The following is a 26,712-nucleotide window of genomic DNA, read 5'->3' as shown; positions in this document are numbered from 1 at the left end:
CCTCCCACGAAAATGTGATTGTGGAATTAACTAACGAAGTAGAAAATACCACAAGAATTAACTACCTGGAACCTTAATTTGGGTTTACCGGACTTCTAAGATACTATCTATTTTTCAGTCAACAGCCTTTCCTCTGTAGTAAATGCCTTTGATATATACTTTCAGTGTGTAGTAATTTCTGAACACTTGTTTAATCCAAGTTGTATTGTTCAGCAGTTGCAGCCCAGCCCTGCTACAGTACAAACAACACTCTGAGTGGAAACCACATCGATGCTGTAAGTCATGAACTCTCCATTACTTTACGTACCAGTTTTGGAATTTATTCCTAAACCATTTCTTTCTGAAACTTGGGGTTTGGTGCTGAGTGAACGAGGGGATTGCAGGAAAAAGAACGCCCTGTTGGCAATTGTACTGCCACCCCTGATTGATGACCGAGGTTTGGGCTGAATCCTTTGCTGTGTGTTGGCCTGTTTCTTCATCAGTCTCTTGTCCCTTGTGCTCTGGGAGGCAATGGCGGTGATAGTCTGTGCCCTTCGTGGAGACAAACGCCGCAGCGCTGCCTTGACACATGACTGCCCCGCCGAGCGGGTCTCTTCAACACCTGCAGTGAGCCAGCCAGGTGGTGAAGAGCTTGTGAAGTGAGAGGAGCGCAGCCATCCCTCAATCCCTGAGACAGCTCCAACCAGCCTGGACAAACGTATGTCTGGGGAGGCAGCCCCTACACACCTCATAAAAGCGTGTGGAGCTCAGAGCACGGGAGCCGCGTATCCCCCAGCTGTGGGAAAGGCTTAACTGGAGCCCTTGCCTCAGACACCACGGAGGTTTCCTCAGGGGCGTTCTGGCGCGCCCGTCTCCTGCCCGTTCCTTCGGCCTAGCCCGCCAGTGTCCCCGCTGCGGGCCGAGCGCCGGTTCCACACGCGGCGATGTCCTTCCAGACCGGCTCTCGCAGTTTCACCTCAGGCTTCGCCCTCCTGAGGTACCGCTCCCTCGGAGCACAGCCGAGCGCCCACCGCTTGGGTTCCTGGGTCGCGCAGACAGGACGAGGAGCCGGGAGCGGCGGTGCCTCGCCACCCGGCACCGCGTCTTTCAGATGCTCGCCCCAGCTTTGCGGGCGCTTCTACCCAGTCGCTTGGCGGAGGGGAACGGGAACGCCGCCGCCGCCCCTTCCCCGCTCACAGCGGCCGCCAGCAGGTGGCGCTGCATAACCGTCCCTCCAGGCGCAGCTCGGCGGCCCGCCCCTCGCTCCCGTCCGCCAAGGTGAGGCGTTAAAGGGCGGGGTCAGGCGGCTGCGCCCCGCCCCGCGGCACGGCGCGTGCTGCCCACCGAGCTCCTCGCACGGCGGCAGCGGCAGCGGTAGCGGTTGGCTGCGGCCAGGAGCCTGAGGGGAGCCCAGCCCAGCCCAGCCCAGCCCAGCGCAGCTTGGCCCGGCGGGGAGCCGAGCCGAGAGGGGAAGGAGACGGCGTCCCTGCGCTGAAGGAGAAGCCCCGCGCCATGAGCCCCGAGGAGAAGCCGCCGCCCAGCCGCTCCCGCGATGACCGGCCGCCACCGCAGCCCGCTCCCGGCCGAGGCCGGCGGCGGGGCGGCTTCCTGACGGAGATCCGCACGCCTATCCGCACCGAGCCCTTCCAGGAGCGGTACAGCCTCAGCCCCGGCAGGGAGCTCGGCAGGTGAGCGCCGCGCGGGAGGGGCGCCCGGCGCTGCGGCCCCGCTCCCGGGGTGCGATCGCTCCTGCGGAGCCGGTAGGAGGGAGGCGGCGTCCCGTGCGTCCCCCCGGCCGCCCCGCCGGCTTGGCTCCCCTGAGCGCAAGGCGTGTGCCCGTGGCGGAGCCTGCCGCCCGGCTGCCGCGGGAGGGCTGTGGGCGAAGCGGGTGCCTTCCCTCTGCTCTGCCTCTTCCCTCCGCAGCGAGTCGCGGGCAGTCACCTGCTGCCCCGCTGGAGCAGAGCGAGGTGATAACGGGGGGGAAGGGGAGGGGGATGTCACTGCCCTGTCAGTGCCAGAGCCGCCTTTAGTGCCATCCTCTGCTGGCCTTGCCCCGCTGCGGGTCAGCTCCGAGGACGTCCGCGTCGCGCTGTCCGGGCAGGGTTTGGCTTGGCTGGGAGGGGTGCTGGGAGGCAGCTGTCAGCCCAGCTGTACCCCCGGCATCCGGGCGCAGCTGGCTGTCCCTCCTCGCGGGGAACGAGCCCGCCTCGTCCTTGCGAGGCTGCCTGGGAAGACACGGTGCTGTTCTCTGGGAGCCGGTGTGGAGAAAGAGAGTGTTGCTCCAGACTTCCACTCGAGACTGGAACCTGCCTGTTTGTTGGGGTTTTTATTATCCTTGAGCTTTGTAAGCTCTGGCGTGGGGAAAGACAAGTCTAGAAGAGTTGGCAGTAGCGTCTGCTTGAGAGTAATCTGATGGTGGAACTTTTCAAGTCATTGAAAAGCTGCCTAAGAAACTTGGTTCTGAAAGTTGCTCTACATACAAGGTTTAATCGGTGTCCGATTTCACCATCTGAGTGAGGTTTGAGGCAAAACGTCTCATTAAAAGGTTTTTGCATCTCAGGAGGTGTGTATGTGTATATATATATATATATGGAATGTATGTGCCACTCAGCCAATGTTTTTGTCTAAAATGGTGACATCAAGAATGACAGTGCTGTTACTCACAATTAACTGTGCTTTATCTGAAGAGTATTCAGGTAAAAAAAGACTAGATTAACTACACAGGATATACGGCAAGACACACTCCTTAATATATATTATGCTTTTTTCCAAGTTATGCTAACTGTATAGCTTAGTTTATACAGCAACAAAAGCACTTGAGAGGTAAAGTGCTGTTTCAAAGCAAATTTAGGTGCTATAAGTACCTCTAACAAATTTTAGGTTGTCTAGGTGTCAACCTACTTAGTAACTCCGAGGCACTAGTAATAAAATAATAACTGTTGGACTAGGTGATCTTTTGAGGTCCTTTCCAGACCCTAACATTGTGAGTGTGTGTGTCTGCGTGATTCATGTGGGAAGCAGGTGGGAGAAACATCCTGTAAAGTGAGAAAACTATTTTGAGAGCTTATTTTTTTTTTTATGATGTGACCACAAAGCAGCCTAAATTCTAAGTAACAGCCAGGAAGGCTTGAGATTAGTGTAGCACAGGATGCCCTGCTATCAGTGCTGCTTGGTTTTTTATTTTTATCTGAAGATAAGATGTCCCCTCAGAAAATATTTTGCAGCTTTGCCATGGAGGGAGAGCTTCTCTTACAGCTGGGTGTTACTCATCGGCCTGACTAGAAAACAGACTAGATGAAGTGTCCTTCTGGTGCACAAAAGTACAACTGAAACTCTTAGCTTTGCACTGTGAATGAGAATTAAGTACCACAGCCAATCTTAGCCTCCAGTTTAAACAAGTCAGTCTCAGTGTGGCTTTTTGTGTGGAGCAAATTTTGGCCAGAGCTACATTTAAACATGACCTTTGTTTTAAGGTTGTCATTTTGCACCTGTAGTATGTTAAAATGAGTCAAGTGGTGGATCTAAGTGTCTTGTTTTTGTGCAAGTGGCACATATTTTGTTTCAGACTGACTTTTTCTCTCTTGAACTTCTCCAATGTTTTTTGCTATCTTTTCTCTGAGAATATAGAAATCTGTACATTTGAATGGATGTGCTTGGCTTTTTATTTAACAATTCAGAATGCTTTTTTAATTGCATCTTTGAAAGTGGATACTTCAGCTCAAGTACTCTCATTAAAACAACTTCTTGCTAACTTCATGGTGAGAAGCATAGGTGGTAAATGGAAAGCCTCTCTGACACTTGTACCCATTTCTGTCCCTTCATTGATAATGTATGCTTAGCAGGGATTGTTTCCCATTTGTTTGTTCTTAAAGTGTGTAAACCTCTACCTGCGGGTAGAGTTTATCTTTACAAAGGGCTCAGACAAATTAGCACCCAGGTATGATGAGGTTTTTGTCTCTGACAAAAAGCAGTCCTCCTGCGCATGACATGATCTACTTTAATTCTAATTTGGCAGCTGAATTGATAATGAAAAACGTTACACACTCTGTATTTGTCCAATCCCGTTTCCCAGCATTAGGAAAGCCATTTAAAAGCTGAGCTTTAGACAGAGGTTTTGAAAAACACTTGCATAAATTGAGTTTAAATCTTGACAGGGAGAAAAAAGAAATCCGTTTTAGCACCGTTTCCAAGAGTAAGGCTGCTGCATGAACTCAGCAGGTTTGTGGGCTCTTTGGCCTGTGATCCAGTCAGTCAGCACATGTATGTTGAACTCACCGTGGCAATTGGAGCCTCTGTTCCCTTGTCCACCAGTGCGTGGAGGGAACCTGGGGAAATGTTGAGGTGGTGTAGCTCTAGCAATGCAGGGAAGGGAGGTGCTGGGACTGCTGGCGGCTGGTGACATGTTAGAGGTGACAGTCCTGGGCAAGCATTGCTGAAAGCCATGGATGAGCCTGGGAGGAACCTGGTCACAATGTCAGCAAAGGGACTTGGGTGCAAAGCTGTAGGAAATCAGGCTTCATTAGTTCTGCTCACAGGGGAAAAGTGCCTTGAGAATGCAAAGCTGGAGTGGTTCAAAAGGCTGCTGCCTTATTCTCTGGCTGAACAGACATTTGCGAGCCTATTGAAACATGTCTGCTAGGAAACACAGGTTAATTCAGGAAAACTACCGAGGTATTGGTTATAGTGGCTACCCTGTAAAGGAAGTTCACTTGCTGAAAAGATTTTTCAGGGAATGGTTTAATAAACAAAATTTTTGGCTAGTCTTCTCAGCTTTTATTTTACTGTCCCAGAAATCAGAATGTTCTCTCACAAATTTTCTTTTCCAGTTGCACAATGTTTCACATCAAACTTACTCTGATGGATGTTTTATTGGTGCCAGATCTGCTCAGGTCACTCAGATTTATGTGGTTTTGGACAGCGGTAGCTTGAGTTAGATTAGTTTGAAGGAGTATAACCTTTGCAGAGAACAAGATGTCAGTTGCTTAACTCCTCTTTACCATCTGTGCTTAAGATGTAATTGTGCTGTAAAATGGGGAAGGATATATTTTGTATTACTGAGCGCTTCTTTAAAGAGTCTAATTGTATTTAGTTGCTTTGCTCTCTTTCATCAACCAAACAAATCTAAATGCACACAAAATATTACTAGACTATTCAATAATTTTTTAGCTCATGGATGAAGTAATGCAGTTGTTTTAAAAAAATTTAAAACAAGCTTTGCTGATATTAGAAATATTCATTTGTGTACAGAAAATAATACTTCTGATGCTAGATCTGGGTTGGAGGAAGGCGCAAATGATTTGGTTTGATTTCTTCTCACAGGACAGTTAACAGTCACCTTACCCTAACTTCTCCTGGTGTAATATATGCACTGCATGTGTATAAATGTATGTCAAGTGCAATTCAGTTGATTACCCCCATTCTCAGTTTTATGTTAAAGCAGGTAAGATCACTCTCTACCCAGAGCTAAGAATAACAGGTTACTTTAATCTTCTGAGGAGGCAGAACAGAATAAGGAAGCATTCTTTGTTTCTAACTAGGGACCAGGGTATAATTCCACATACTGATAATCAATTACTTTAATTTTTTTCCCCACAAACTCTGGCATAACTTGCTTATTTCTCAGGTAGCTTTCATTGAGGTGCATCTTAGTCGTACCTGACACTTGTACCATTTTGTTCATCAGTGTGAATGTGTACGCTTATCATGCTTCTGGCCTCAGCTGTTCTCTGCAGCAGCACAGTTGGCATGAAACTGTTGTAGAACAAAGTGGAAGAGAGGTGAAAATTAAGTTTCCGGTGGTTGGTTGTACCATTTGAGAACAAATTTATGTGACTAAATTATTAATATCAGAAATGGAATCCACACACCTTGCTATTTAGAAATCAATACTTGTGGGAGGGAAAAAAACACACTTGAGAATTTTTGATATGTAATAAATTGCATGTAGTTTTGTGGATCTCAGAAAAGTTTGCTGCACTTTATAAAAAGTAAGTGTCTTCACAGGAATTGCTGTTGTTCCTGCCTTTCTTGTAGTGGTAGGGGCTTATAGGCCAGTTTAAAAATAATTAGCAAAGTAAGGTTAGTTCTCTGTTCTTCTGAGCCTATGATAACCCAAATTAACTGGTGTGACACAAATGTTCCTGCTTATCTGATTTGACATTTGATTTGAGGCTTTTGCTTTAAGCCATAATGTATGCCAGATGAAACAATGCTAATTCTGTTGGCAATCTGAAAAGATGACATTGAGCTTCTTCGTGATCAGATATGATTTATCTTAAATCATAATTCTTGAATGAGACTCTTGTGAGGACTGAGAACTGCTTCTAATTCCCTATTCATGTCTCCCTTCAAAGCATTTTTGTTTGTGTTTGGATGAGTGGTAGTCAGTTCTTAATTTTGGAAATGCACGTTAAGTATTTCCTCTGAAAATTGTTCTTCCTTCGATGCGGTGTTCTCGCTGCTGCACTTCTCAGTACAGCTAAACTCGCAATACTCCGATCTAATTCTGTTTCCACTATTTAATAGATTTCTTTTAAAATCCTGTTTTTCAGAACTCCTTATGAAGAAAAGCAAAGATGAAGTGTGCTCAATGTATACTCTATGGGAAAGTCTGTTTATATCTGTCTTATCTGATATTCTGTCTCTGTCAAAAAAATTCTTTACAGCTTTGTCTTTTGGCTTAAGCATTGAGTGGATGGTATCTTTGGACCTTGGCTTTGAAATTCTCAGGCATGAATCTAGATTGCTGAGCAGTAATTAGTTCTGTTGGCTATAAACATGGGGTTTGTCAAGTTTGATCTTTTTTGGAGCTGTATTCAGAAAAAAGATGAGTTCTGGGCAGGATTCTTGATCTTAAACAACTAAGAATTAGTATTTGTTGGGTGGCTGAACTCCTGTGTAACCTGTCCTTTTAATTACGTCACCTATCAGGCTTCTGGCCAGCTCAGCTAAACAGGACATGAGTGGCCACACACAGTGGTGGCTCTTGATGCCCCATGAATACTGTTTTATTTCCATAGTGACTAATGTGTGATGAATCGGCAGCATTGCTACTCATTAGGCTAATTAACTTGCTTCCAGATAGATTTTTGTGTGTCATGCAAAACAACTCTGTGCTTCTTGAAAGCTGTATTACAGAGATTTCAAACTTTTCTTAAATACTTTCTCCTCATCCTTCACCAGTGCTAGAATTAAAAGCTTTTGACTCTGTGCTGAGGTGACGTTCAACTGGAAGGAAACTGTTTGGAGACTGTAAGAAAAACAGGCTGAACCCAGCGGTGAGATTTTTTTTTTTAAATAAGGGCTTAATATCTGCCAGGTATTAAAATAACCTGCTGCTGAAGGACTTATCTGTTACTTTCTCAATTTTTTTTCCTGTTGCTTTTTTTTCCTTATCAGCATAGTTGCTAGGTTTTTCTCCTGTGCTGTTTTTGGTTTTTAGTGCTAAAAACTTCAGCAAGGATTTTAATACTTCTGATAAATGCATGGCTTTGTACACAAATGGTACAAGTGCATGTCTTCCTTTGGAATCAGGAAGGTTGCTGTCTGTCGTGGTTAGGATGGCAATACTGGGAGGAGATTTATACTTCGTGCTGCCAATGTTAATCTCATGAGTTTCCTGGATATCTACCTAAAAGAAACACTGTCTTCAGTGTAATTTTGAGATCAGGGGCATCGTTAGCACACTCATATGTTTCCTGATGAGCTGTGTCTACTATTCAGACTTGTTACTTCTTTGAAACCAAGGTGGTTTCTGATAGATGTGTACCGGACACCACGAAGGTTGTTGGCCTTTAGGTGTCTGTTCTTCCTGTGGTGATCTGTGCCAAGTCTAAATTGATCTTTTATAGTGATCTTCTGACTGCACCTTCCTTGTGCTACAAAATCCTACAAAATTGTTTTCATGCATTTGCAAAGCTATGATGTTGTCTTAACGTATATATTAATAATGAAGAACTTTCTCCCCAAAAGCCAGACTCAAGATATTGAAAGCACATTGCTACTGTTTGTCTACCTTCACAGCCACCTGGGCTGTGCTCTGATCTAGCCTTATTGTGCAGCAGATAATGTGTGCTTATGCAAAATATTATTGCTAGAGGAATGACTGTGGCTACATCAGCGGTTAGGAGTCAGATGATTTTAGTGAGATTGCCTTGCAAATACCCGCTTCACGGGATTTTATTTGACTTAATTCATTTAGACTGGGTAATTTTGAAACAAAAGCTTGCTGCAAATAAGCTGACCACAACTTCTCTTAGCAGCTACATTTCACGGGTAGCAGCCTGCCAATGGGTTAGGAGCTGTGGGAGAAAACTTCGCCGTGAGCTGCATTAGTTAAATCTGTGAACTGCAGCTTGAGAGAGAGAGAGAGGCAAAACCCATGTAATTATATTCGAAACTACTCTTAGTTTCAGGAACCCTACAATCAGTTAAATAAAGAATTGGAATAAAGACCTCCAAGCCATTCCTGCAGCTTTATAAGCAAACTTTTACATATAAATAAAAATGATAGTTTTGATGAGCATTATACCTGTATGGCAAGAACTAAAAAAAGATTGCTGCTCTTCAAAGCTCGAGAATTCAGCATTGCACTAGATGGCAGGCATTAATTGATAGGCCTTTTCCCTCTAAAACCCAATACTATCTGAAAGGAACTGAGCGGAGCAGGTGGTGTGGGGATCTACTGCCAGGGAGTTTAGAGCAGAGGCCTCAGCCCCGCGTGCTGGGGGGAAGCCCTCTGACGTCAGGCTGCAGTGTGGTGGTAGCGAAACTGCTGGCTTCTGGTGTGTGTTGTCAGAAATGACGCTCATTAACGGGGTTAAACACTTTGCCTTTAAACCCGGCTCTGCTCAGTGTGTTTGTATTCCCATTGTTGCAAAGACATAAGCATAAAGCTTTATGTTGGCTAAGCAGCTTTTTTATAACTATCCACATTCCTTATACGGCAAGAGTAATCATAAGGCACTGTGACAACTTCTGAATAACCAAAAAACTCTGCCTGATATCTTGTGAGACATATCATGGTAAAATTACAAAGTGCCCCCTTTGAAAATGCAGAGTCTGGAAATGGCATGGCAAATGCAGTAGGGTTTTGATTCAATGAGTGCTGGTTGTTGTTGCCTTGAATATGGTGGGATACTTTATCATATAACCCAGTTACAGTTTTCTAGTCAGAAAGCAAAAATTGTCTATTTGTATGCTTTGGATTTGCCAGGGTTTTTTAATGAAAGGTTTCAGGGTAACTTAATCTTGTGAACTAGCACAGCTTGTTTATTCTGTATGTTTGAAATCCAGTTCCTTGGATTGATAGGTTTTTTAATTCTGTAGTTTTCATAGAGGTTAAATTACATTCTGAGTTGTGCTGTTCCTAATTTTTAAGTGTAGGGATTATCACTCACAGAGGCCTTTTCCTATATTTAGAGCATATTTTAAATGTAGCCATTAACAGCAATTGAGTTCAAGTTTCCTGAAATGTTAAGGACAGTAAGCTGTCACATAGGGACTAAATTTTAACTTAAAATTTTTCTTTAATTTCAGGGGAAAATTTGCAGTGGTGAAGAAGTGTATCCAGAAAGACACTGAAAGAGAGTTTGCAGCAAAATTCATGAGAAAAAGAAGAAAGGGCCAAGACTGTCGGATGGAAATAATCCATGAAATTGCAGTCCTTGAGCTGGCACAATGCAACCTTTGGGTCGTTAATTTGCATGAAGTTTATGAAACTGCAACAGAGATGATTTTAGTCCTGGAATAGTAAGTACTAGTAATAATTCCTGATTAACATTCTGCAGTATTTGCTTAAAACTAACATTGTAAAAATATTGTGTGTCCATATGAATAATGTGAAAAGATTTTTGTTCTTTGCCTGTTACACTTGCCTGAGTTCAGAAAGAATTGCTGAGAAAATCAGTAGAGCAAGAAGTTATATGTGGCTTGTAACTACTGCAGATGATAACAAATTTCTCCAATTCTGTAGTATCTTTCCGAGCTGAACTATAATTTATGTAGTTAAAATCATTAGTGAAATATGATCTGTGTACACTCCCTACTTTTAAAAGAGGAAGAGGAAAGAAGCAATGAGTATCTTTTCAAAAACTGAAGTTCATTTCATCGCCAGTGACAAAGAGTGAAGTTTAGTGGTGGGGGTTTTTACCAGTTACGGAAAAAGGTTTTGCAAGCAATGTCATTATTAAAAAGAAACTGTCCAAAATTACAGGTTTTGATCTTAGAGCAAAAAGCTCTCTAAAATGTTGTCTTCTGGGGGAAGAAAGAGTAGGAGCATTCAGACCTAGAATGGTTTCTTTCAAATGACATTTAACTTGTGACTCTGCGCTGTCTTTGTTACACCCTTGAGTATGTCTGCATGGGTGTTTCTGCAGCTGTAGTGACTGTTCATCTAATGTGCCACTGGTTTAGATATTTGACATGTAGGTTGGAAGAAGCAGGCAAATGCCTTCTAACTGTTGAAAACTGTTAAGATCCTATTCAAGGATTTATAAATTATTCAAGTATCTGTTCTAATGCAAAAGTGTAACAGAACTCCTGGAATTTTAACTGCTGTTATTGGCGACTCATTAATACATGCTTTAAGTGCTAGCAGCACAGAGCTAACTAGAATACAGTTTAGGTTTCTGGATCCCATAGGGATGTTAACAAGAGTGGTAGAATCCAAAGCTTGATAAAACAATGTCTTTTGTTACAATTTTAATGCAAAATTACTAGTTCTCTTTTAGAATTCAATTATCTTAGAATTACACAACATTTTTAATCCAAAGTATCATATAGGTTGTCCAGTAGTTACCAGGTTGTTCAGTAATTAGCAACATTATTGGTTTTATACGCATCAAACAGTCATACCTTGTTTCAGATAAATAGCTGTGTCTTAGAGTTGTAAATTACAAAAACAATCTTTCCCTGACTTCAGCAAGTATGTCTGGATGCTTCTTTAATGTCAGCATGTTCCAGAGACATGTTGCAACAAACCAGGTATGAATGTTAGTGAATTTCTGACATTCTGTATGCAGAAGATTAAGGACTGTATCTAGAGTGCAAACTTCTCTAGGGCACTTCAGTTTCTATTAAGCGTGGTGGGCTGTATGGCAGGTCCTTATTTTGGGAAAGAGAAAACCAAATACTTTTAATCACTGGCCACTGCCTTTAACTTTATCTGCTAAGGTTTTAAAGTGTCTTGTCTTGATGTTGAATCTGTCAGAAGGGGTAAAGGGGACACCTAGTGCTTTTTCTTCATGAAGAGAACTACTAATGTTGGGAGGGCTGTTTTTTTCAATTTTGATAACAATCTCAAAATTGGCCACTGTTAACAGTTCTGAGCAAGGGGGAGCAGTGAGGCATTACGGTGGTAGTTTCAGCTGCAGGAGAGCAAAGTGGTAGCTGCTTGCATCCACCCTGACAGTCTCTGACTTGTGGTTATTGGGGCAAGACCTCAAACAGAGAGTTTAGGTAGAGTTGAAAGGGGTAAGTCTGAAGTATGTGAAGCCTCAAATTATTCTGTGGGTCAGTCATGTTTCTGTATTCCAGTGAAAATGGAGTGAATGAGAGAGAAAACTGGGCTTTTACGGGAAAAGGTAGAGACACAGTCTGGGCAGCCTGACACATCAGATTTGCTTTTTTGCTTTTATAAATTTGGGGCTCCACACTGTATGCAACCTGCCTGGCTTTTTCCAGTTTCTTATGAAAGAAAGAGCAACAGAGCACCTAATGCTCAACAACTGGCATTTTTAGAAAATAGGTTCATAGCTATATGTTTATACTTCTGTTGAGAGGATAACTGATACTGGTGGGTCATTAGTGGGTTGAATGTGAAAGAAACCTGCATGTGTAACTTCAAAATCTGTGACATTAAGAACTTTCTGCAAAGAATTTCTGAGTCATTATCTCACAGGGTCTTATGTAGATAGGGGCTTTTGTTATGCTTACTTTAACAAATAAGTTGTTGCTACCATCTTGAAGACGTGGTCAGGATTTATTTGATGTGTTGGAATGAAGTGCTTTTTTCACCTATGGTTATTTTGACCTGGATAACGTTACTACTAGTCTTGGATGTTACTTATTGTCCTACCTACTGGAGGTATGGCTGGTTAATGTAAGAGTCTGCTCTGCTGGCAGGCAATGATTCACTTGACATGGGATTCAACAGATAGAACTCAAAGCAAAACCATTGTAGTCAGAAATAACCTCTGCTCCAAGGTTTGCATCTTGTCTGTTAGCCTTTCAAAACCTTTTAGGGGAAAGCTCAGATGGCATTAGTTACCTCTTGATTCTGTTTCGTTCAGTTCTTGGGCTGCCTGATAGGAAATGGCAGCCTATCAGGAAAAAAAAGGCATTTAAAGGCATTTGAGAACTTAAAAGAACACTATCTGCAACTTCATGCATTTAGATGCTTCTCTTCCCGTATGTCCTTATAGTTTTGAATGGCTGGGTTCTATTGGAGAAGGGGGGCTGCTGGTGTGGCTTCTGCAAGAAGCAGCCAGAAGCTCTCTGCAGGTCTGACAGAGCAAACACCAGCCGGCTCAAGGCCAAGTTATTGACCAAGGCCAAGCCCATCAGTGATGGTCACAGCACCTCTGGGAATCACAGTTATGAGACAAAAAATGCCAACAGCTGCATTTTGCCACCAGAGAAGGGAATGAGAAGATGTAAGAAACTGTGTAGGCACCAAGGCCAGGGAAAGAGGCAGAGGATGCACCCCAGGTGCTGGAGAGAAAGATGCCCCTGCAGCTTGTGCAGAAACCCATGGTGGAGCGGGTGTCCCCCTGCAGCCCATGGAAAGGCCAAGACCCCACCTGCAGCCCGTGGAGAGGCCCCACGCTGAGACAGGTAGAGACATACAGAAGATGTGACCTGTGTTGGAGCAAGCCCCTGCCAGCACTTGCAGCCCATGGAGACGGAGACACAGATGAGTGGGAGAGACCTATGTCAGAGCAGGTTTGCTTGGGGAGGGAGGCTTGTGACCCTGTGGAGGACCGAGCTGGAACAGTCTGGGCCTGAGAGACATTCTATGGTTCTATGACTGCACCCCATAGAAGTGACCCATGATGGGGCAGCTGGTGGAGAGCTGAAGCCCCATGGGAAAGGACTTGTATTGGAGAAGTTTGCGGAGAACTGTCTCCCATGGGTGGGACTCCATGGTGCAGCCGGAGAAGGGTGCCCCTCTGCCCCCATCCCAGCTAAGAAGGAAGTGACCAAAACTCCATTCCCCCAGTCCTTGCCCCTCCCTGTGCCACAATGTGGGGGGAAAGAAGGGAGCAAAATCATGACTAAAGTGAAGTCTGCTAAGAAGGGAGGGGTGGGGAGATATCGTCCTGGTTTCGGCTAGGATAGAGTTAACTTCTTTTCTAGCAGGGATGGAATGCCATGTTTGGGAGTTAGGATGAAAGCAGTGCTGATAACGCGCTGATGTTTCTAGTTGTTGCCAAGCAGTCAAGGACTTTTCAGTTCCTATTTCCCTGCCAACAAGAAGGGAGGGGACACAGCCAGGACAGGTGACCTGAACTGGCCAAAGGGGCTATTCCATGCCAATTACGTCATGTACAGCATAAAAGGGGGGCTGGTGGGAGGAGGAGCAAGCAGCTCCAGGATGCACAGTTTTGGGGATGGCCTGGTTTTGGGACAGCTCTGAGCTGTACTGCCTGAGTTTGTGCAGTTTGGTGAGAAACAGAATCGTGTATCATGAGTTCCATATATTTTGCTATAAAGTCCTGTTGTTGTTATATCCATTTTTCTGCTATCCCAGTAAACTATTCTTATCCCAGCCCATGAGATTTTGGTTTTTTGGGTTTTCTTCTCTTTCCCTTTTCCCCTCCCTCAACTTCTACACACCCCACCCCCACCCCCCTTCCTTTTAAAGAACAAGCAGCTGCATGGTGCTCAGCTCTCAGCTGGAGCAAAACCACAACAGAGGTGCCTTAAGACCTGGTCACACTTCTCATTACCCGACTCTGGTGTCACTGAGTGTGCAGCGCAGTGTCATGAATTAGCGTTTTCTTTCCTTTATTCTGTGTTGAGTCTGTTTTTCCCGTGACACTAATTGGAAAATGATCTCTTCCTATCATTATCTAGACTCCTAAGCCTCTCAACATAGACTTTTCTCCCCTGTCCAGCTGTAGAGGGGAGTGATAGAGTGACTTTGGGCTCCAGCCAGGGTCAAACCACCACAGACCTCTCTTCAAGTATGGAAAAATTATAAGTTCACTGGCTTGTATGGTATGGCTTAATGGTATGCTTAGCCAGGGGAAGGAGAGTATGACTGTTAGCAACAGTGATCATGAACCTAAGCTGATAGTGTCACAGTCACCTTCGTGTGATCTTCTTGTAATGTAAGCTCCATGTACAGAAGACAGATGTGTATCCATTTATCTTTCAAAGATAGCCTTTTCAAGAAAGGCTTTTGACAGAACATAAAATTCACGAAGTAAATTTTTGGCCCTTACAGACTGTATATGGTCTCACCCAGCAATTAAAATCTAGTATATTCTAGGAACTTGTACTCAGTACTCTGGGAACTTGTACTTCTGAGCCTCTCAGAAGACTGTCTGAAGGTCTGGGGGAATGTTTTAAGTTTTTCAGTTGCACTGAAATATTTTTTTCAGTCTTTTTCTAATGATACACTAAATTACTGTGCTAGTGTATTGTAAGTGCACTTGAAAGAAGTAGATGCTGAATTCCTTACAGTGCATTGCTAAGATATGTTTTAAGGAAGATAAGTAGTCCCCATTGAATTTAAAGTCAACATAATTGTAACCAAGATTAATGGTCCAGACTTCCAAATGACTTTTACGTGATTTATGATGATAAGCAGTAATAAAATGTGAGCATGCTTTCATTGATGAAGACCAGTTGGATTTCTCTTCAAATTGTAGAGAATTTAATAGCACAACAGTACTTTAAAAAAAAAACAAAATAACTAAAGAATTATGTTTGTGGCTTTTAAGTGTGGAAAGAATTTTTCTGTCTCTCTTTTTTATGCACCTAGCTAAGGGAGTGTGTACTGGAGTAATCATGCATTCTAAGGAACAGTGGATTTTAAAGAATTATGCCCTTAAATATTTCCTTATCCATTTTTATCAGATTAAGGTAGCTTGTTTTCCTAAACACTTACCTGTCCAAAGGACAATTCCTTGCTTTTATCCTCTGGGAACATTTTCTTTGGAGGTGGGCGGGGGTGCCCAGTGGTTTGCAAAGTTGTTATTTTGTCATGACCAAAAAAAGCTGCGGTTTGGAAAATGTGTTTGGGGGGGAAATGGGTAAATGTAATAAACAACAGAGAACTCTTAGTCTGCATGTGTACAGAAATCATAGCAATGACTTGCCCATAATACTTTCCTAGCAGGTATTTTAATCCCTTGTGTATTTTTATTAGATTTTTTTCCTGAGTTCTAGGTAGGGAATACAGAATAACTGAGTTGAAAGTATTGTTAAGAAGCTTGGCAAAAATTGGCATAGATTTGCAGGAGAATCTATTTGGAGTTCACTTTGACAGCAGTCCTTCCACTTGTGACTGCCTTGGCTCACAGCTAGCTGACTGTTGTGCTTAAGGGAATGATTTAAGCTCGCTCCACAGCAACAACATGCAAGGCAGTCTTGCAGTAACAGCTCTCCCTGTGTTCCTGTAAAGGGTTGCTAGTTACTTGTTTGAATGTGGTTGGTAATTCTTTTATAGAATGAATTGTCTGAAACAACTTTTTCCATCAGTATCCTAAATAGCAAAGTTGATTTTTAAAAGGAAAACATCGCATGTGTAATATTAAAAAAATCTAGGCTTCTTACATTTTAGCTTAGTGCCTGCATCAATGTTCACTTGTTTATTAGTGTGTCTTAATTGTACCAGTTGTCTACAAAACAGACATATAGCAAACAGGGCTTTAGAAGACCCCCCATTGCTGACTTTTTTTTTTTCAGTTGGGTCTGTTAAAAATGAAGTATGATCTCTGGTTGGCAACAGCAGTTTCAGGGTATAAATCCTATTACACACAAAATAAGTAAAACATACTCTGCTATTTCAGTCTGACAGAGCTGTAGAAGTAAAATCCCAAGGTTATTGCTGTAAAACACATCATGTTGGTAATTTTGGTGGTAGATCTTATCACTGTATGTGCATTATGATTTACTGCTAAAAGGAATTAAATCATTCTTCCAACTAACATATTATGGCATTCTTAAAGTAGAAACTTCAATTTCTTCATTATAGTACATTTGTTTCTATCCCTGTCTTGAAGATGCAATTGAAGTTGCTTTTTAAAATAATTTGGTTTAAAATATTAGAATATACTATCCAGTGTCATATTGAAAATGTCATTAATACCTGAATGCTGTTCAAAGCTAAAATATTACTAACGTCTTCCTTCAACATAAATGTGCTGGGGAAAGATGTGTCAGGCCTGTGCAATTTTTCTAGAGGAATTCAAGTATTAATAAGCCTTTGAAAACCCATTTTATTCTAGAGTTTTGTCATCTTCAGTATATGATGAAGAAAGATAATGATTATTTAATAGACTTATCTTTTTAAAGGGAAATCTTAGTTTAATAAATCAAACTGTTCTTCTGTACCACTATGCCAACATATAAAACAGAAATATAAAACTCTTTACAAAACAGTGAAGACATAACACTCTTAAATTCTTTCTGCAAGACAACTGTTGGAAGAACTTTCAACAACAGTAATGAAAATAACTGGGAGGGCAAAACGTATTTATAAACTATAAGGTATTTTTCAGGTACTAGGACTGTAGCAGCAATATTGACAAAATGAACAATTGAGTATATTTGTGTCCTTTTTCTGGGGGCACATAATCTAAATGCACCATTTTTGTAGAACCCTTGTTGCATCCTTGTTGAATATGTCTCTGTCTCCTGGATTGGCCGGGTAATACGATTGATTAGGAAAGAGCGAGCAAAGGCAGGATAGGTGGCTATGCATCAATACAGATTAGGGATTGTGCATAGTCAGGTTTGGTATGTCACTGTTTGGAGTAACTGGAGAAGATACAGACCTCAGGGGTTTCACCATCTTTCAGTAAGGGAGGATTCTAGAATTTCATGCAGAACAAAGTGTGTATGTGTTGAATTCATGCATTGCTGACAACTAATTCAGCAGTCCCTATGCAAAATGTTTCTATTCTATTCTAATGTTACATCCATTCTTATAGGGCCTCTGCTCCACTGATTTTACTCTTGGTGCTACATAGTTATGCTATAAAATGATTGCGCTTCTCTGGAGTTGCTGCACTGCATGTGGCCTCAGAGTACTTTAAAAACTTCACTCATCTGCAGTTATTTTTCTGTATTTCGTTACGCTTTTATTTATTTAAACATCCGTAAACAAAAGATAAGGGAGCAAGCTGAGAGCTAAAATTTTCAAAAGTATTTTTAGATGAAAGTCATTTAGAAGCTTAATGCATCCCTGTATGCCAGAGACTTCACAAACAATTCAGTTACAAACTCCACATTTAGCCATTTGAGTATGTGCAAAATGTTTTGAAGAGGATTGGGGATGAGGCTGTTACACTTTGTGTTTACAAAGGCTTACCTGGGCCAGATTTCCATTTGGTTTCATAAGAATTGCAAAAGGCACATCTTTTATGTAAACGCTGCCCTTAAACAAATGTGGCATTCATTTTAAAGCATAGTAAGCAGTGTTTCCAAAAATAGTCCCTACAATTTCTGTAGTACTTGTGTTCTCTAAGCTATATGGCTAAAATCTGTGCTTCTCTGTAAGCAGCCATACTGCAGAGAAGTCTTTCTAGGTGGTAAAAGCTTGCCAAATGTTCAGTAACTGAAAATATCATTATTGGATGCTACCACCTGCTGATCTTATGCTAAGTACAGTAGTGCAAACAAAATGGGTGCTGTAACTTTGAAATAATAAAATTCATATGGTTCCACAGTGCTGCTGGGGGTGAAATCTTTGACCAGTGCGTGGCTGAAAGAGAGGAAGCCTTCAAAGAAAAAGATGTTAAACGACTTATGAAGCAGATCTTAGAAGGAGTTTCATTCTTGCACAGAAACAATGTGGTTCATCTTGACTTAAAGGTAAGATTGATCTATTTTTCTCATGAATCTCTTACTTGCTGGCTTTCTTACTGGTTCACGTGTTACACTAATTCTAACTTGTAATTAACACAATTTTTATGTGGTTATTCCTTAAACAATAAAATTCAAATTTTGGGGTGCAGTTGGCACCAGGGTTGCAAGTCTTTTGGGGAGTTTCTAAGACTATGTCAAATATAAACTTCATTTGATCAAATGATACGTAATGAATTCAAAAGTGGATTTGCATTGCAGCTTAAATTGCACTTGAGTACTTTGGGTAAGACCTGACTCACTTTAAAGTGCAATAAAACTGTCTGGGTATTATATGGCCATGGAAAAATGGGTTTGTTTTATTGACTTGAGTTCTAATGCAGCAACAGGATGGCAGAGACACTGGTGGTATAAAGTGTAATGTTTCAGAATGAAGGGTTCGTGTGGGACTGTTAAACAGTATATATATCATAGAATGTCTGGAGTTGGAAGGGACCCATAAGGATCATTGAGTCCAACTCCAGGCTCCACACAGGGCCAGACAAGTCAGAGCAAGTCACTGGGTGCATCGTCCAGACCTTTCTTGAACTCAGCCAAGCTGGGGGCTGTGACCACTTCCCTGGGGAGCCCGTCCAGTGCCAAATCACCCTCTCAGTAAAGAGCCTCTTCCTGATATCCAGCCTAAACGTCCCCTGTTGCAGCTTCATGCTGTTCCCTGGGGTTCTATCACTGGTCACCAAAGGGAGGAGATGGGCCCCTGCCCCTGCACTACCCCTTGTCAGGAAGCCATAGATCACAATGAAGGTCTCCCCTCAGCTTCCTCTTCTCTAGGCCACACAAACCACAGGACTTCAGCCTCTCCTCATGAGACTTCCCCTCCAGACCCTTCACCATCCTTGTTGCCCTCCTCTGGACACTCTCCAATATTTTTGTGTCCCTCTTGTCCTGTGGTGCCCAAAACTGCACACAGTACTCAAGGTGAAGCCACACTAGTGCAGTGTAGAGTGGGACAGTCACTTCCCTGGACCCGCTGGCAGTGCTTGATGCACCACAGTTGTCCCTCCTGGCTACCTATAAATGTGTTAACTATTACATTTCTGTATCTTGAATTACTGTAAAAGTTAATTTAAAAAAATAAATTTTGTCACTTGTTGCCAGGCAGTTGGCCATCACCCTATTGGCATATCAATTATCATAAATTACTGGAGTTAATATTTTTTCTCTTACTGAATAATAGTTTTGACCCAAATCATGAGAAAAGTCCAGTTGCTATCATATGAAATCTAGACTATTGCTTATGGTTAAGAAGGGAGTTGTAATGGGGATCCAGCAAACTGTCCTCCCCCATTGGCAGCAAGCTTCAATTAATTTTCTTTAGCTACCATCCACACATGCTTACATTCCATACACATGGAAAATGCAATTTTATCTCATTCTGAGGCTGAACTACTTCTTTATTACCAAGCAAAGCAGTATCAAAAATATCTTGCATTAAAACTTCCAAACTCTTTTTACATGTCCAAGTCCTAAATTTCCTACATGTGTAGTAAGCTGTTACATGTTGGTTCTGTTGCTGAGATCCTTATTTACACTTAATTGCATTTTGGCTGTAGTACAAAGCTACCAATAGATTCCAGTATCAAGCTGTATGTACTTAATATATAACCTAGCACGTCATGAACCATTCATCAGCTAAAGCAAATGATGAGTAATATTTGCACACAAATATGTCACCTGCCTGGTTTTCCAACCATTTATTCAAATTATGTCTGGAATCCTATAATACTTTATGTAGCCCATTGATTTAGTTACACACTTAGACTATTAATAGTTTTAATTGCTAAAAAATTTCCATTAATTATTAAGTGATGTGAGAATAAGTGTTCAGAAGGACTGAAAATGAGCAGTTAACATTCCTTGAAGTTCCAGTATGCTTATGGAAGATACTCAGTGTCTCTACTATAGCTGGCCAAAAGTATTTCTGTCGAATGTCCTTAAAGCAAAGTGTGTAAAATGAAAACATGTCTTCTGCGGACGGTATATACTCATAAGTGTTTGTAGTTAAAGCTGTGGTGTTCCTGAGCACCACCACCTGGGTAGCTGTAATCAGAAATACATTACCTTTATTTCACTGTGGTACTTAATGGCGGTAGTAGGCTGGGATGTTGATTACAGCTTGCAGACAGGTTGCTTTTTCAATGCTCAGAGAACACTTAACTCTTTCCAACTGATCAGAAAACTTATAACATAAAGCATCTCCGGTTATTGGTGAAAAATCCAGCATTGCTTTGCTGGCTTGTAAGACTTATTTAGCAAAGCAAATTGTTTAAGTGTTTGAGTTTAATGTTTATATGTTACTGCAGTGTGCAATGTGGTTTTCAGAAGTGAGGAGTCCTAGCTGCAGCATGATTGCTGTCATGATATATGAGACTATTGGCCTTTTGCAAAACAAGGTGTAGGGAAATCTTCAGAGTACTGGTGAGTAAGGATGATGGAAACTCTAGGATTAAAAACTGTAACTTGTGAAGATTGACCCATGTCCCTTTCAAGACTAAAAAAGGCCAACTTTTCAAGGAACTTGAAGTTGAGTGCTGGTTTTGGCTGTGTGGTCTCAAACTAACTTCTGTGGTATAGTATGGCTCATGCCTAGTGTTTACAGCACTATGGAATTTACTCATTACTTAGCTTTGTTTTGGAAGATTGTACAAAATGTACTGCTGGTAAGTGAGGTGTTTGCCAATTTCAAAAAGTTTACAAACACCAATAGCACAAGGAAAACATTTTAGCAGGTTTCACATTTGAGTGTCTAAAGGTTTCCTTTGTGTTTGTCTGGTACAGATACCTTTGGAAAGGTCCATACATTTTCCTGTCTCACACCTTTAAAAAGAAGTCAGGCTCTATGCCTGGAATAAATTAAGTCAAAATGGTTGTACGTGATTGTCAGCCTGTTGTAGATTTGTATTATAAATGTAACCAACAGGATCTATGACACTGACAGATAGGTTGCTTTTACTTCTGTCTAATCCCTTAATAGATGGAAAACTTTTCCTGTGAGACTAAACACTGCAGAAAAAATGAGGTATTTCTGATGAGGCTTAGCAGGATTGCCACCTGATCACTTCCTTCCTAGAGCATGATTCTCCTGAAAGATACTTGAAATACTGCTTGTTTTAATGGCAAAATACAGTCATGTAATCCAGTTTTCACTTGGAGAAAGAGCAAATATAATACTGCTGAGTGCAAATTAAGTGTCACTCGACAGTATTGTGTTGATGCTATTTAATTTGCAGGGTGTGCATAGATTGTAGTCAGGAGTCTTTCATCTCCTCTTAATGGCGCATAAAACCTGCAGAGTAAGGGAAGGCTCCACTCTGTGTTTTCATTTGCTGTTTGACTTGATCTTGTATTGGTGTTTGGTAAAAGCTTAAACTAGTTGGGAATAGAAGAGAATTTAAAAAGGCATGGGGGTTGAGTAAGGACGAGGGATTTTACTTTTTTTAGCAATATTATAAAAATAGATAGCTAACTTCACTAATGTTGTGGTTTAAGGTGAGGCATTGATTAGTTTAAAAACATGACCCCTTAGTAATACTCTTTTTGAAACCAGCTAAAGGTACAGGAAGTACTAGAGCCTGAGGCTCACAGAAACTTCTGGAAAATTTGCAACTTAGGGGTTTTGCCATTATATAGTCAATATTCCATAACCTTTTGGCAAGGTTGGATAGCAGGTATCCTATTTTATGAAGTATACTTATTACAAACAATTTATGCCCTTTGCAGAGTAAGTTCTCAGGTGAGACAGGATCTTTGTATACAGGTGCCTTTGCTTGGCCTTTGTGTTGACGTTCATAGGTGTCAGGAAGACTATGGTCTTCATGTGACAGTAGTTCAATTGCAGTGGAAGATGTAAGTCTGGTTAATATTTGTAATGATAAACGATGCTTTTCCCTGCTGTTATATTAACGATGCTTTTCCCTGCTGTTATATTAACGTGATGATAGAGATACCACCAATGTATCAGATTCCAAATTTTCTGGCTGTTGACAATATGCCTGGAAAGTACATCTTTTCATCTAGTGTTTGTAATCTTCCCCAAGGTCCCAGTTTCTGGCTCTGCTCACTGTGGCATTGGGCTAAACATGGTGAGGCCGAGTTATGTGGCCTCTCAGCACAGACCAATCCGGTAGCAAAGAGCATCCATTTGGATTGACTGTATAGCCGAGGAGTTTCTCTTTTCATGTTTCTTTAAGCCTTACTGCAGTAGAGAGGGAGGCTTTTAAATGTTGTCATTTGATGGGTTTTATCAGCCATTTCTTTACTACTTGACAGTAGGAGTGAAAGGCCCCGTATTAGAATGGCTACCAGGAGAGCCTCTGGCCTGCAACTCCTCTGCCCTATTTTTGTGGGCTGATCAGCACTAGGCATACCTGGATGTATTATAGCAGAGGAAAAACAAAGACACAGCATTACAGAGGTGGGAAAATGATCTTCCTTTTCTGAAGGTTTTAGAGTAATGGTGTTGAGCTGAAATCTATGGTGAGTTCAGAGCTAGGGCTTCTTTAAGGCTTCATGCTGCTGTCACTTCACATGAACCCCATAATGATTCCTTAAAAGACAAAAAGAACTGGCATTTAATTATGAATGAATTTTAGGGTTATGACTCAAGTCATACTGTGGATGGGGTTTTTTCTGCATAGGTGTGCTTTAGGTAATGAGACAGTTTTTTAAAAAGGCAGTAAAAACTACTTCTGGCAACTACATTATCTACTGGAATATTATAATACGGGGCTTAAGAGTTTCACAAAATATTTCCATTAAAGTCTTTTCCTCTTTTAAATACAGAGAACAAATGATTTTCTCATGCTTTCTATTTGCCTCTTCAGAAAGTAGCTAAATTTCCCACTGGGATGAACATGAGAGAAGCTAATTAGGGAGGCATGGTCAGCTTTTTTGGTTGTTTGCTTTTCTAATACAAATCCAGAATAACAAATGTGAACTATAAAGCATATGGTAATGTGCAGCTCGAAAAGCCTTTGTACAACCACCAGATCCCAGTTTGTAAGCAAAAAAAAAAAATAATAAGCTGTTCTTAAATACATAGATTTACAAACAGAAAACAGATTGGTAACACCATGATGCTAGTTAGCAGTACCGCGGCTTAACTTTGTAGGAGTGAAAGAACTTGGCTATATTTAGGTCTTGGAGCAAGGAGAAGTGGTCCCAGGTTTTTTAAAATGTAATTGCAGCATTTTATTCCTGTGTTCAAAAGCCACTCTTGTGGAAGCACAAGACTAGCGATTGACTAGGGGGTAAGGAGAGGACAGCTCAGTGGGTAGAGAAGGAGCAGAGACGTTGGTGTAAATGCAGCTGGATTACCAACCAGTGGTTGCCGTGGTGTTCTCACCCTTTTGCCCTCTTCCCTTTTCAACCACCCCTGATGCAAGGTCATGTGGGTGCCTAATAAATAAAGGCTTCTCCACTCTCATGGAACTTGTGCTTACCAGAGCCACGAGCGCAGTGTTGACTGTCAGTGTCACCAATCAGAGGGGCTAATGGTGGAACCCTGTGTGATCCATGGTGTCATTGGGACGGGGAGGGTCACGCTTTTTATTGGCAAGGATATGCTTCAGTTGCAAAAAAATTTCTTAAGACCTTTTGTCTAAAGTTAGTTTTCAGGTTGTTTTTTTTTTTTTAAACTGAGCTAACATTTAAAATACACAGCAAGGAACTTCTTAATGACCACAGAGTTGCTTTGAAGGATGACAGCCAAGATCTAGTGACGTCAGAGCAAACAAGTTTATCCAAAGGTGATGCTCTTAAACCTGTTTTTCTGGCTGCTGTATTTTTTTAACTGTTCTTCAGTTAATATTCTGCAATACAATTATTTGTACTTTGAACAAGATTGAGGTCGGTTGCAACAGACTTTCTTTAAACAGGTGTAGTCAAAGTAGCTTTATGTGTTCAGGTTTTATAAAGTGATGAGGCGTTTTCAGGCACCCTTCAGCAGGAGGCATTTTGTGCCATCTGTTGGAAGGAAGCAAGTAGGAAAGGGGAGTTTAAAAGGTGATATGAAGGACTAAAGGTACAAATGTTGGAGGTATTTAGATGTTATTGGTCAGTGATAGCTATTGGCATGTCTTTTGTATGTATTCTAAGCTATTAAATGTAGGAGTTTGATTCTCAGTTATAGACAAAAAAATTCTGTCACTCTAGCCTACATGTCAAGTTCACCTGGGGGAGAATAAATAAATGAATGATCCTGGATATTGTACTTATTGCTACCCCTGTTCTAACTTAATTATGCAATGTGGTGTCACAAATGTTAGATTTGGGTGATGCTGAAAATGTCCTTTTTGGTTTGTTTGGTTTTTACAGCCCCAAAATATTCTTCTAACCAGTAAGTCCCCTCTGGGAGACATTAAGATAGTAGATTTTGGACTTTCCAGAATAATGAAGAGCAGTGAAGAGCTAAGAGAAATTATGGGAACTCCGGAATACGTAGGTAAGTCGTAGGAGTGATGCATGGACCAGGTTTTGCGGAGTGAAAAGAGAAACTACCTCAGTTTGGTGAATGCCAGACTGGCAGTGTAGTTGCTGTAAAAGGTAGAGCTGACAAGCCTCCTCAGTTTAGCGAGTGGTAACTGTGTGCTTCTGCTGAAGATGAGTGTGTGCTTTAGGTCATTCTTACCAGAAGTGAGAGGGGAGGTATTACTTGGCTGAAAGCTCAAGATTACATATGCAGTCTCTCAATATATTATTTTAGCCCATGGAGGTTTGTATCCATCTTTATTTTAAAAAACTAAATCATTCCAGGCCTTGAAAATATCTGAAGTTGTGTGCTACATCTTCATGGGGATGGTTTTCCATGCTGGACTATGGAACATTGGATATTTCTGATTTTCCACAAGACATTTCTATATAGCTTCCTTAATTGGGAGTGAGACTGGCCTGGCTTCTGAGGATGGCAATAAAAGGAAAAGAAATTTGTTTTTCTTAAACCCAATGAATTCCAGTAATCACTGGAATAAGAATATCTTTATTTCAAAAGACCATTGTGCTTCAAATGGCTTTCCTTAAGTTTTACCACCTGCTTGTTATTGCACAGTGTAACTGCAGTATTTCTGCATGTGATAAAAAATAACTTCTTTCTTTCTGAACAGCTCCTGAGATTTTGAGTTATGACCCAATCAGTACAGCAACTGACATGTGGTAAGTTGAACAAATTAATGGTCATCATAATTTACTTTACTGAAAAGGGTGGCTTTAAGAAAAAAGTATTTCTAAAAATCCTACCTTGTGTTGTTTGTTTATTTCTTTAACTCAGGAGCATTGGAGTACTGGCATACGTTATGCTCACAGGGATATCGCCTTTCTTAGGGGATGATAAGCAAGAAACATTCTTAAATATATCTCAGATGAATGTAAGTTACTCTGGAGAAGACTTTGACCTCATATCAGAGTCTGCTGTGGATTTCATCAAAACTCTGCTGGTTAAGAAACCAGAGTAAGTAAGCACACAACTGTGTATGCTCCTGTGTCTCACTGGGTTCACTGAAATGCAGCAACCGCTGGAATTTTCATTTTAAAGTATAAGCAAACCCAGATTATTCCTATTTCATTGTGTAATTACTTTTCACATGTGTGAAGATAATTCCTCCATCTCCCTCCAAACTTGCACATTCTGAATGTATCCAGCTGCCAGTAATTAAAACTCAGAATGGTTTCAGGAGAGTGTGTGGGAATCGTAGCCTGTGGTACGGTGTACTGGCTTCCCTTGCAGGTACTTTGCTGATGTCTTACACTAGGTTCTTGCTCAGAGTTATTTTTTCTAATGTTTTTAAACTTGCTGGCAACATGGGAGACTGAGCTGGTGTTTAATGATCCATTAATGGCTTTGGTTTGTATGTTAGCAGCTCGCCTCCTTGGGCTGCTGTTGGTCTCTTTGGTAAAAAATGTCTGTCAGAGCTTTTTTAAAGATCTGTGTGTCTCTAATACACTCATGTCCTTGGAATGATTTGTATGGATCTCTTCTGCAAGGAACAGGATTTCAAATTTATCTTTTTTAACACTTTCCTTCCTCTGCAGGGACCGGGCAACTGCTGAAGAATGCCTGCAGCATCCCTGGCTAGAACAAAGTGAGCATCCTGCTTGCAGGGCCTGCAGTAAGAGTACAGGAGGGGAGACCAGTGATGTCACCCAGAAAGATGCAGATTCTGCCTCTGAGAAATCGGTAGATGCTGAGAAGACTGAAGAGGAAGGCTCCATAGTGACAGAAGAACTGATTGTGGTGGCTTCATACACTCTGGGACAATGCAGGCAGTCAGAAAAAGAGAAAGTAACTGAGCAGAAAGCCATTTCCAAGCGCTTTAAGTTTGAGGAGCCATTACTGCAAGGAGTCCCAGGAGAATTCATTTACTGAACTCTGTGGAGCTTCCTAGCCCTAACTGGAAGGCAGTGTTTTCTACTAAACAGAGATATCCTAGCCAAGTCAATTTCTGATATGCAATAAGTGTTCTGGGTAAAAAACAAGTGGCATCCAAGGAAAATGTGCCAAACTTTTAATTTCATGGAACAGATACACAAGGCTTCCAGTGGCTGACAGGAATTTAACAGGAAGCTTATTTTTGTTTGTAAATTTTATTTCTGGTTTTTTGTTGTTGCTTAATGGCAGAGTTTTTGTTAATTGTTCCAGTGTTC

At 41.6% G+C, this 26,712-nt stretch overlaps 1 protein-coding gene across 1 annotated transcript; it reads left to right on the top strand.

The window, feature by feature from the left end:
* Window positions 1–1,491: 1,491 nt before the first annotated feature.
* Window positions 1,492–26,434, top strand: STK17A (serine/threonine kinase 17a; the record flags this gene model as incomplete). The annotated part of the gene is made up of 7 exons (XM_084279876.1): window positions 1,492–1,667; window positions 9,517–9,729; window positions 17,880–18,024; window positions 24,391–24,517; window positions 25,176–25,224; window positions 25,340–25,519; window positions 26,101–26,434. 7 exons carry the CDS (start codon window positions 1,492–1,494, stop codon window positions 26,432–26,434), a joined length of 1,224 nt encoding a protein of 407 aa, XP_084136002.1.
* Between the last annotated feature and the right edge of the window lie 278 nt (window positions 26,435–26,712).

Source organism: Gallinula chloropus, assembly GCF_964237585.1.
Source record: "Gallinula chloropus genome assembly, chromosome: 2".
Taxonomy (NCBI): Eukaryota; Metazoa; Chordata; class Aves; order Gruiformes; family Rallidae; genus Gallinula; species Gallinula chloropus.
This window is presented reverse-complemented; position numbering and strand designations above follow the sequence as displayed.